At 43.0% G+C, this 12,151-nt stretch overlaps 1 protein-coding gene across 6 annotated transcripts in view; it reads right to left on the bottom strand.

Moving 5' to 3' along the window:
• LOC115085947 (oocyte zinc finger protein XlCOF6-like) overlaps window positions 1-12,151 on the bottom strand; it is a 1,095,473-nt gene that overhangs the window by 604,494 nt on the left and 478,828 nt on the right. For 5 of the 6 annotated variants that reach the window (XM_029592504.1, XM_029592502.1, XM_029592500.1 and 2 more), the window contains exon 2: window positions 5,238-5,364. The exons of the other annotated variant lie outside the window; for it this stretch is intronic. In XM_029592504.1, coding sequence (XP_029448364.1) covers window positions 5,238-5,364 — 127 coding nt within the window. The remainder of the gene's footprint in view (window positions 1-5,237; window positions 5,365-12,151) is intronic. 6 annotated transcript variants of the gene reach the window in all.

Genomic DNA, 12,151 nt, shown 5'->3' with positions numbered 1-12,151 from the left:
GCTACCCCTAATTGAGCTGGATGTCACTTGGATGCAGATACGGCGCTGCTCTCTAAATTGGTGGTGGGGGTGGAGGGGAATTAGGGCTGGAGGGTACTGGAAGCCAATAGTAACAGGTGGGAGAGAAAAAAAGGGGAAAAAAATGGATAAAGTGCGTAGCTTGCTGGGCAGACTGGATGGGCCGTTTGGTCTTCTTCTGCCGTCATTTCTATGTTTCTATATATGTTTCACACATTATTTATACTAAATGTTTTGTTTCAGAAGCTGCAGAATATAAGATTTTTTAAATAAATAATGAAATGGAATTTATTTCTTCTATATCACTCACTCGCTTAACCAGATCTGTCCGGTGTGGTGTACAACAAGATTAAAAAAACAACAACATAAAATCTTAAGAGCAATAAAATAAAAGCAACCCAACCCACGCCCATCACAAATGAAACTGTGTACTGCTAATGCTTAAAATCGACTCCAAAAGCAGATTAATTACTCGCAAACAGCCAGGCTTCTACCTTTAATCTAAATGGCAAATAATTGGATTCCATTTTTCAAATTGTCATCTCGGTAGTTTTACCCCGGTCCCTCTTATTACTGCACTCACGTGAGCAGCTGCTTTTCCCAGTTTCTCTTTCCTCTGATCCCAGCTCATCCCTGATGTACGGCTCCTCCCCTTGATTAATGAGGGAGATAATGTCAGGGGTGACAGTCAGAGAGCCTCTTCCTGGGGTAAGACCACAGAATTAGATTTCTTATACTCATGCTGGGTTTGACTCCCCCAAATTAAAAACTTAGATAACTGTATTCACTTACAAACCCTCCCAGAAAGGCTACGTGAATCCTCTTCACTCATTTTTATAGTTACATAGAACTATAGAACATGGCCCATGCAATCTGCTCATCAACGTCTCCTGTTCACCTTGACAGTCACTTCCTCTCCCTTAGAGTTCCTCTAAGCTTGTCCCATGCTCTCTTGAATTCAGATACTATTTTTGTCTTCACCACCTCCATTAGGAGGCTGCTCGATGCATCTATCACCTTCTCTATAAAGAAATATTTCCTTAGATTACTCCTGAGACTACTCCTCTTTCACTTTGATCCCATTACTCCTCATCCCACAGCCTCCTTTCTACTGAAATAGACCCAACCTTTGGGCATTTATTACTTGGAGATATATAAATGTCCCCATCATATCTCTCCTTTCCTCCAGGTTATAATGTTTAGATCTTTAACCCTGCCCCCATATGCTTTATGATGAAGACTCATGACCATTTTAGTAGCTGTCATCTGGACTGACTCTTTTTGGTTTATATCTTTTTGAAGCTGTGGTCTCCTGAATTAGACAAAGTAATCCAAATGAGGTCTCACCAGAGACTTATATAGAGGCAATATAACCTAAATTTTCCTATTGGTCTTTCCTCTCCCTATGCACCTAAGAATTCTTCTGGATGTGGTGAAAGCAGTTATTATAGCTAGGTTTAAAAGCTCCTGGAGGAAAAAGCCATGTGGATTTATTTATATATTAATAAACATTTGATATTCTGCCTTTTACAAAAATTTAAACTAGAACAATGGGAAAAAGCAGCGCTTGGTTCAGAGGGAGGTATCTTTGAAAGATACTAATGAAATAGGAGAGTTAGGAAATCCTAACAGAGAGATTCCAATAAAAGCAAAAGTAGCCCATGTGCCTATAAGTAAAGAACCACTCGAGTTAAAATATTCCAAATTATTTCTGTGAACTGATCAGCAAGTTGATAATACAAATAAAAAACACTTTGAAATGTCTCTATGTCAAAAGTCTAAGAAATAACCATTTTGTGTATGCCACAAAAATTCATAAATAAAGAGTTAAAAAATAAGTTTAAGAAATAAGATGGGAGAATTAAGAGTATACAGCACCAAATGAAGAGATAGATATAATTGGCATCTCAGAGCCCTGGTGGAAGGAGGATAACCAATGAGACAGTGCTATATCAGGGTACAAATTATACTGAAATAATAGGGTGTCTCAACTTGGTGGGAGGGGGGAGCAGGTGGCACTTTATGTTTGGGATGGCACAGAGTCCAACAGGATAAAGATCCTGCAATAAACTAAATGCATAATAGAATCTTTAGGGGTAGAAATCCCGTGTGTGTTGGGTAAGAGCATAGTGATAGGAGTATACTACCAACTACCTGGCCACATGATCAGACGGATGATGAAATGCTAAGAGAAATTAGGAAAGGCAACAAATTTGACAGAATAGTATCAATGGGAGATTTCAATTACCCCAATATTGACTGGGTAAATGTAACATCAAGACATGCTAGAGACAAAGTTCCTGGATGGGATTAAATGGCTGCTTCATGGTGCAATTGGTTCGGGAACCAATAAAAGATGGAACCATTTTAGATCGCAGGATTTGGTGCGAGAGGTAATGGTGTTGAGGCCATTTGACAATAGTGATCACAACATGATCAAATTTGAATTAATGACTAGAAGGGGGACAATAAATAAATCTAAACTTTAATAAAGAGACTTTGATAAATAGAGGAAAATAGAAAAAAACCCTGAAAGGTTAAGAGTGTACAACAGGGCTGGACATTATTTAAAAATACCATTTTAGAAGCACAGTCCAGATGTATTCCTCACATTAAAAAAGATGGAAGGAAGGACAAAAGACCGGTGACATGGTTAAAAGGCGAGGAGAAAGAGGCTATTTTAGCGAAAAGAACGTCCTTCTAAAATTGGAAGAAGGATCCATCTTAAGAAAATATGAAAAGCATAAGTATTAGCAAGTTAAATGTAAAACATTGATAAGACAGGCTAAGAGAGAATTTGAAAAGAAGTTGGCCATAGATGCAAAAATTCATAACAAAATCTTTTGACTATTAGCCTGGAAAATGTAGTAGGCCAGATTGACAAACCAAAGAGTAAAAAATCACCCAAACCAGATGGTATACACCCCAGAGTGCTTAAAGAACTCAAAAATGAAATTTCAGATCTATTACTAGTAATCTGTAACCTATCTTTAAAATTGTCCATAGTATCTGGAGACAGAAAGCGTTTGACAAAGTCCGCCATGTGAGACTCTAAAGAATATTAAAAAGACATGGGACAAAAGGCAATATCCTTTTGTGGATTGCAAACTGGCTAAAAGCTCAGAAACAGAGAATAGGATGGTCAATTTTCTCAGTGGAGAAAGGTAAAGAGTGGAATGCCTTAGGGGTCTGTCCTTGGACCGATGCTTTTTAATATAGTTATAAATGATCTGGATCGGGGAATGACGAGTGAGTTGATCAAATCTGAAGATGACACAAAATGATTTAGAGTTGTGATAAATTGCAGGAGGACCATGTGAGACTGGGCATTCAAATGGCAGATGAAATTTGATGAGTGCAAAGTGATGCACATAGGGAAAAGGTATCCACGTTGCAGTTACACAATGTTAGGTTCCAAATCAGGAGTTACTACCCAGAAAAACGATTTGGGCATCATAGTGGATAATACATTGAAATCATCAGCTCAGTGTGCTGCAGCAGTCAAAAAAAGCAAATAGAATGTTAGGAATTATTAGAAAAGGAATGATGAATAAAATGGAGAATGTCACATAGTACCTCTGAACCGCTCCATGCATCTTGTGGACTGTGTGCAATTTTGGTCGCAGCATCTCAAAAAAAGATATAGTTGCACTGGAAAAGGTTCAGAGAAGGGCGACCATAATGATAAAGGGGATGGAATTGCTTCCCTAATAGAAAGGGGTGTTCAGCTTGGAGAAGAGGCGGCTGAGGGGGGATATGATAGAGGTCTATAAAATCATGAGGGGACTAAAATGGACAAATATGAATCCATTATTTACTCTTTCAGGTAATACAAGGACTAGCAAGTTTCACATTTAAAACAAATTGGAGAAAATTATTTTTTCACTTAATGTCCAATTAAGCTCTGGAATTCATTGCCAGAGGATGCGGTTAAGGCAGTTAGCATACCTGGGCTTAAAACAGGTTTGGACAAGTTCCTGGAGAAGAAGTCCATAAACTGCTATTAATCAAATTAACTTAGGGGTAGATTTTCATACAGGGCGCCCTCACGTACTTTTGTAGGCGCATCAGGCGCAAACAAAAGTACGCTGGATTTTAGTAGATATGCGCGGAGCCGCGCGTATCTGCTAAAATCCTGGATCGGCGCGCGCAAGGCTACCGATTTCGTGTAGCCGGCACGCGCCGAGCCGCACAGCCTACCTCCGTTCCCTCCGAGGCCGCTCCGAAATCGGAGCGGCCTCGGAGGGACTTTGCTAACGCCCTCCCCTCCCCTCACCTTCCCCTCCCTTCCTCTACCTAACCCACCCCCCCCGGCCCTGTCTAAACCCCCCCCCCCTACCTTTGTTGGGGGATTTACGCCTCCCAGAGGGAGAAGTAAGTCCCCGCGCGCCAGCGGCCCGCTGGCGCGCCTAGACACGACCCGGGGGCGGTTCCGGAGGACAAGGCCACGCCCCCGGACCGCCCCGGGCCGAAACCATGCCCCCGTGCCCGCCCCAAAACGCCCCACCGATTGGCCCCGTCCCTGACACGCCCTCGACACGCCCCCCTCGACAAACCCCGGGACTTACGCGAGTCCCAGGGCTCTGCGCGCGCCGGCAGGCCTATGTAACATAGGCGCACCGGCGCGCAAGGCCCTGCTCGCGTAAATCCGGGTGGATTTACGCGAGCAGGGCTCTTAAAATCCGCCCCTTAGAGAACAGCCACTGCTTATTACTGGCATTAGTAATATGGGATCTATTTAATGTTTGGGTATTTGCCAGGTACTTGTAACTTGGATTGGCCACTGTTGGAAACCGTGGCTTAATATGATCAGTTTGTTTTGCACCTACCAAAATTCTTGCAGTATTACTTTGTAGGAAAGTCTCTGCATATCACTGGTTATGAGCAAAAAGTATTAGATCTATTCTATGAGAACCTGCTGTGTGCGCGCTTGTGACCTGGATTGGCCACTGTCAGAAACAGGATGCTGGGCTTTGACAGGAATTTGGTCTGATCCTGTAGAGCATTTCTTGTGTAATCCACTGACATGGCTGTGTGTTACTTTTTCTTCCCTGGTCATGTTGCATCTGCTGCATGTTTATAACTTACATGAAGCAAAGTGACCACTATCAGCACTCACTCAAATTTTTACCAGATTAGAGCAGAAATTCCTCACACTCAGAATTGTCTTTTTCATGATGTCCCAGGGCTGCTAATAAAAATGTAAAGTTCTTCCTTACCCAGAGAGATGAGGGTCTGATAATTCTCCATCATCACTTCCTTGTAAAGCTCCTTCTGCCATTCTTCCAAACTCTTCCACTCCTCCTGGGAGAAATAGACGGCAATGTCCTCAAAGGTTACTGGGACCTGAAACAGAAACCCTTCCACACTCAGCATCTTCTGCATCCCCCTCCATCAGGAGACCTCCCCCCCAGCACTGGGGGTTAACAGCAGGGCAGGGGGAGAGTTTTCCATGTGTTCACATTTCATCTTCTGTGTTACTTAGAAATTATACATTAAACCAAAATGCACTTACATATATTTTAGTAGCAAGATATTTTTACATTGTTGAGTGCAAAGTGATGTTGAGTTGTGAATAGTTTTTTAATCCTTTTTTTGTTTTTTAAGTTTTGGAGTTTTTGTATGATATATGTTATTGCTTTAAGAATTTTGTAGGATCTATGCTATTGTCTGACGAAACTGTTTGAAAACTTTAAAATGTATTCCCTTGTCTCAGCAGGGGTGCTGTGTGTTACCTAGTGTGTGTGTGTGTGTGTGTGTGTGGGGGGTGTTTCTCTAAATATAAGTGTTAAATATATTTGTGTTAAACGTGTTGATCTATGTAGTCTTGTTGTTCGTGATATTTGGTGACAAACATAAAACTTTAAATGAAATACAAAAACATGAAAATGTATACTTGTTATAAAATCTTTAAGCTTATGATATTTTTAAATATACTGCATCTGTTTACCTACGCATCTTGTTATACTATTCTGCCCTCACTCTCCACAGCAGCAGCACCAGACACTGAGCAGCAACCAAAGAGAGATCTCCCAGAGAGACTTAAGAACAACTGGTGCTGCTGCGAGGTGCATACATCTTATCCCAGAAAAGTCAAAACAGCCAAAACAATAATTATCTCATCTTTTACAAATGTCAGTGAAACCCCTCATTACAAAGCACTGTAATAATGTAATTAATATGTAAGGTTTTCTATCATCACTAATAAGTTGGCTAGATTTTTCAAAGGTGCGCACACATGGATGCCCAATTTTATAACATGCCCGCGGCCTTCCTCAGTTCCCTCCCAGTCCGCTCCAATTTTGGAGCGGACTGGGAGGGAACTTCCCAACCTCCTACACTACCCTCCCCCTAGCCCTAACCTAGGCCCCCCCCCCCCAAAAAAAATATTTTACCTTCTGCGCCTGCCTCAGGGCAGGCGCAGGTTGCACGCGCCAGGAAATGGCCACGGTGCTGGGGGCTTCTAGCCCCGCCCTACCCCCCGGACAGCCCCTCCCCTTTCCCGAGGCCCCGGGACTTGCACGCGTGACCGGGCCTTTGAAAATTGGCCCGGCGCACGTAAGGCCGGGGATTTACGCACGTATCGCTTTGAAAATCTACCCCACGGGTTTCTCCCAAATCAGGTTTCTGTGTACAGCATCTCATGGCTGTCAAGACCCACTCCCTCCCTGCCCCTCTCCCCACATACAGAGCATCCCATATTTCATTCCATCTATCAGCATTTAAAGGCTGGAAAAGCAGCCAGGAATTTTTCCAGTGCCATGTGGCTGAATTCTTTGGGGTACTCAGCAATTTTATTTCTTTAGAGGTAGATTTTAAATGCCTTGCCTGCACATAAACAGCCACATACGCGTGCAAGTGGGCCGCACAGGAGCTACGTGAATTTTAAATAGCCAGGAAGGGTGCACGTACATTAAGGGGTCAATTTTAAGACCCACGTGCAGTCCCTGGCGCGTGCTCATGGACATGCCGATTTTATAACATGCGCACGTCGGCACACGCATGTAATAAAATCCGGCGCCCATACGAACATGAGCGCCAGATTTTAATATCCACTCACACATATGCGGGTGGGGGGGGGGGGCATTTTTGAAATTGTGCATGGCAACGCAATTTGCCTTTTTCCCAGTTCCCTACACCCCCTACCTTTTCCCCTCTCCTCTCCAATCCCTAAACCCTCCCTAACATTTCTAACTTTTTTGTCTTTTTACTTACATGCTCTAATGAGTAGATGTAAGTTCTGTGTGCAGGCTGGCTGCCGGCGCGCACTTCCCCAGGACAGGACCTAATGGTGACTTTTCCTCCTTTTGGTAATACAAAACAACTAGTGGGAATTCTAATTATATCTTTTTCTTTCAAACTGCCTTTTAATTTAAATTCTTATTTAATTTGAATTCTTATATTTTCATTTATTTATTTGTTTTTTATATACCGACATTCAACTTAAGTCATCACATCGGTTTATATATAACAAATTAAAAAAGAAAAAGTTACATTGTGATAAAGAGAGTAGATAGATAAAAAATAGAGGGAGAATTAAAGATTAATTAATTAATTAATTCAATTATATACCTCTAATACAAGATAAATCACCTGTTGAAAGCAACGGTTCCAGTCATGTCTGACTGACCATAGAAACATATAGAAACATAGAAATGACGGCAGAAGAAGACCAAACAGTCCATCCAGTCTGCCCAGCAAGCTTTCACACATTTTTTTTTCATACTTTTCTGTTACTCTTGTCCCTTTAAATAATTTTTTTGGTTCTATTTCCCTTCCACCCCCGCCATTGTAGATAGCAGTGCTGGAGCTGCATCTAAGTGAAGTATCTAGCTAATTGGTTTGGGGTAGTAACCGCTGTAATAAGCAAGCTACTCCCACGCTTGTTTACCTAGCCTGTGCAACTCAGTCCTTGTTGGTTGTTTGAATACAAATGCTCTTTTCTTCATACCCCCTGCCATTGAAGCAGTGAGCTGCGCTAGAAATGTATTCTAAGTGAAGTATCAGGCTTGATTCGGGGTAGTAACCGCTGTAACAAGCAAGCTACACCCATGCTTATTTGTTTTACCCAGACTTCAGACCTTATTGGTGGTTGTCTGAATATAAATAATCTTTTCTTCATTCCCCCTGCCGTTGAAGCAGAGAGCTATGCTGGATATGCATTGAAAGTGAAGTGGATGCCTGGAATCTCCTTCCTCCAGAAGGAGATTCCAGGCATCCACCACCCTCTCCGTTAAGAAATACTTCCTGAGATTGGTTCTGAGTCTTCCTCCCTGGAGTTTAAAATCGTGATCCCTGGTTCTGCTGATTTTTTTGCAACGGAAAAGGTTTGTCGTTGTCTTTGGATCATTAAAACCTTTCAAGTATCTGAAAGTCTGTATCATATCACCCCTGCTCCTCCTTTCCTCCAGGGTGTACATATTTAGATTCTTCAATCTCTCCTCATAAGTCATTCGATGAAGGCCATCCACCTTTCTGGTCGCCCTTCTCTGGACTGCCTCCATCCTGTCTCTGTCCCTTCGGAGATAGGGTCTCCAGAACTGAACACAGTACTCCAGGTGAGGCCTCACCAAGGACCTGTATAAGGGGATTATCACGTCCCTTTTTTTTTACTCGATATTCCTCTCTCTATGCAGCCCAGCATTCTTCTGGCTTTAGCTATTGCCTTGTCACATTGTTTCGCCGACTTCAGATCATTAGACACTATTACCCCAAGGTCTCTCTCCTGCTCCGTGCACATCAGCCCTTCTCCCCTCATGCCATTACTCTTTAAGCTGGTACCCATATAGACAGAAATCAAGATTTAGTGCTTTTCTGTTTGCAGACGATATTCAGGTGGAGACCTCTGTACCGATTTGACCCAGGAAACTCTAAGGAACTTAAGCATATGTTTCATTAAGATTGTCGGTTGGCTGACTGACCACAAGTTGAAAGTAAATCCAAAAACATCAGAGGCCATGTGGCTGAGTAAAAAAAATTTGACTTTCACTATTCCTCCAATAATGGCTACTGGATCGTCACTTGCTTTCAAAAATCTGATTTCCATTCTGGGGGGTCAGACTTGACTCTAACCTTGGCCTGTCAAAACAAATATCCATAGTCAATGGCATTTCCATTACTTCTGCTATATTTGGCATGTTAAACCATATCTAGAAAGTTCAGGTTTGATAAAATTAACAATCGTGTTTCCGCTCAGTCGATTTGATTACTGTAATGCATTTTATCAGGGTCTCTCAGTAATTTCTCTTTAAAGACTTCAATTGTTGGAGAACACTGTGGCCAAACTAATGTACGGCCTTAAGAAAGCAGACCAGGGGTCACGTGATGTGGTGAACCAGAGAAGTCATGTTGTTCTCTGGCTCTGGATATGAACACCAGGTTTTGGCTTTCAGACCTCACAATTCCCTGGCTGACGGTATCCTCTGAGCATGGACAGGTTTCTCTTCAGGGCGGCAGTTGAAATGACCACATAAATTGTAAAAAAAAAAAAAAAAAAGGCAAAAAGATACTTAAGTGGGGAGCAAAAAAATGGCGGATTGTAAGGAAATAGCAACTCCGTGTGTAACTGGTAGAATGGGAGTGGTGGATTTGACAAATCTCCTCCTCCTGGACCGACCTCACAAAAAGCATAGATAATAATCTCTGCCCCATCACATCCAAGGAAATAAATCACACACAACATGCAAAAAAAACACACACTCCAGTCCTAAAAAAACTCAAACTCGACCTCCAACTGCTCAAAAGAAAATGGCGCAAGGACCCCTCTCCAACGCAACTTGTCTTATACAGATCCTCCTTACACGCCTATAGAATCACCATCCTCAAGACTAAACACGACCACTATGCAGCGAAAATTCACGATTACCAATATAACCCCAAGGCCCTATTCGCTTATGTTACTGAACTCACCAAATTATCACACACACACACCCCCATCCTTGATGGGGAATCCAAAGCCAAATGCTAAGAACTCGTGCTATTCTTCCACAACAAAATAGCGAAAATCCTGCTTCGTTTCTCCCCCCCTTCCCCCCACTAGCATGCTCCCTCCGCAGTAACCATAACACTGCTATGAAAAGAAAATTATTATTTACCTGCTAATTTTCGTTCCTGTAGTACCATGGATCAGTCCAGACAGTGGGTTATGTCCCCAATCCAGCAGATGGAGTCAGCACAAGCTTTGAGGGGGCGTCACCCTATATAGCACTACCCCCTCTGCAGGAGTTCAGTATCGAGTATATCAAAGCCCGAGTAGAAAAACCGAACCCCTTAATGGATCAAGTAGAAAAGGAACCGGCAACGAAGCCGTGCAACTATACCAACTAGAACTGCAAAGACCCTACCAACGGATAGGAAGCTTTAGAAACACAGGAAGACAACCTACACAGTAAGACAACCTCTGGGGAACTGCGAGAAGCAGTAAAAGCTGAAGACGTTAGAAAGGACAGCCACAGAAAAAGGAGCCGAGCAGGCAGAGAACCCAGACGCGGTGGGCGTCTGGACTGATCCATGGTACTACAGGAACGAAAATTAGCAGGTAAATAATAATTTTCTTTTCCCTGTACGTACCTGGATCAGTCCAGACAGTGGGATGTACCCAAGCTTCCCTAAATCGGGTGGGGTCCTGCGAGGCCTGCTCGGAGAACCTGCTCGCCAAAATGCCCAGAATCCAAAACAAGACAATTAGGCAGAGGCCAAAACGAAAATCAGAAAGAAACACACAGGGAAAAACCTATAGCAATGGGAGAATCCCAGGATACCCTACTCGCATCTGCTGGAGTCAGAAGATACTGAACTCCTGCAGAGGGGGTAGTGCTATATAGGGTGACGCCCCCTCAAAGCTTGTGCTGACTCCATCTGCTGGATTGGGGACATAACCCACTGTCTGGACTGATCCAGGTACGTACAGGGAACACACTAGACATTACCTCTGCCTCAGAAATTGAAATGTTTTTAAAGAAGCTCAAACCCTCCTCGCACCCATATGACACACTTCCCACCAAAGCTCTTCTAGATGTCCCGAACATAATCGCCAAACCCCTAGCGCAAATAATCAACTGCTCACTCACCACTGGTATAGTCCCTGACACATTAAAATTGGCCGTAGTTAAACCCATCCTAAAAAAACCCAATCTTGACCCCTCAGACCTCTCTAACTACTGACCAATCTCCAACCTTCCCTTCCTTGCCAAAATCATGGAAAAATTTGTTAACTCGCAACTCTCAACCCACCTAGAAACCCACAACATTTTATCACCCAGTCAATTTGGTTTCTGAAAATTCATTAACACGGAAACCCTCCAGCTCTCCCTTATAGACACTATCCTCAAAGGAATAGACCATGGTCACTCCTACATCCTTGCCCTACTTGACATCTCTGCTGCCTTTGATACTGTTAACCACGATATCCTAATCAGACACCTTACAGAAATCGGTATCACGGGATCAGCCCTTCATTGGTTCACATCCTACCTAGAGAACAGGCAATATATAGTCAAAATTGGAAATTCCGAATCTACTCCCACACAACTTACCCAAGGCGTCCCCCAAGGGTCCTCCCTCTCATCCACCCTCTTTAACATTTACCTCCTTCCCCTCTACCAGCTACTCACAGATCTTGGCCTCCCACACTTCATCTACGCGGACGATGTCCAAATTCTCATTCCCATCCAAGAATCCCTATCCAAGTCTATCAAAACCTTGGAGAACTGCCTCAGCACGATAAACCTCCTCCTCACCAACCTCCACCTTGCCTTGAACATGGCAAAAACCGAGCTCATCATCATCTCTCAACATATCACCACCATGCACTCCCCCCGACAAGAACCCTTCCACAGCTCCAATTTCCTTCCAGCACATACACGAAGCCTTGGCTAAACCATAGATAGCCAACTGAATTTTAAAAAAATTATCAATGCAACCATAAAAGATTCCTTCTTCAAACTCTACGTCCTCAAAAAACTGAAACCACTCCTCCAGTTTAATGATTTCCGCACAGTCCTTCAAGCCACGATCCTCTCAAAAATGGACTACTGTAATTCCCTACTCCTAGGCCTCCCTGCCTCTACCATCAAACCTTTACCAATCCTTCAAAATGCAGCAGCCAGAATACTAACCAACACCTGTAAAACTG

This window comes from Rhinatrema bivittatum, chromosome 2, assembly GCF_901001135.1.
Source record: "Rhinatrema bivittatum chromosome 2, aRhiBiv1.1, whole genome shotgun sequence".
NCBI lineage: Eukaryota > Metazoa > Chordata > Amphibia > Gymnophiona > Rhinatrematidae > Rhinatrema > Rhinatrema bivittatum.
The sequence above is the reverse complement of the archived record's forward strand: the minus strand, read 5'-3'. Positions and strand labels throughout refer to the sequence as shown.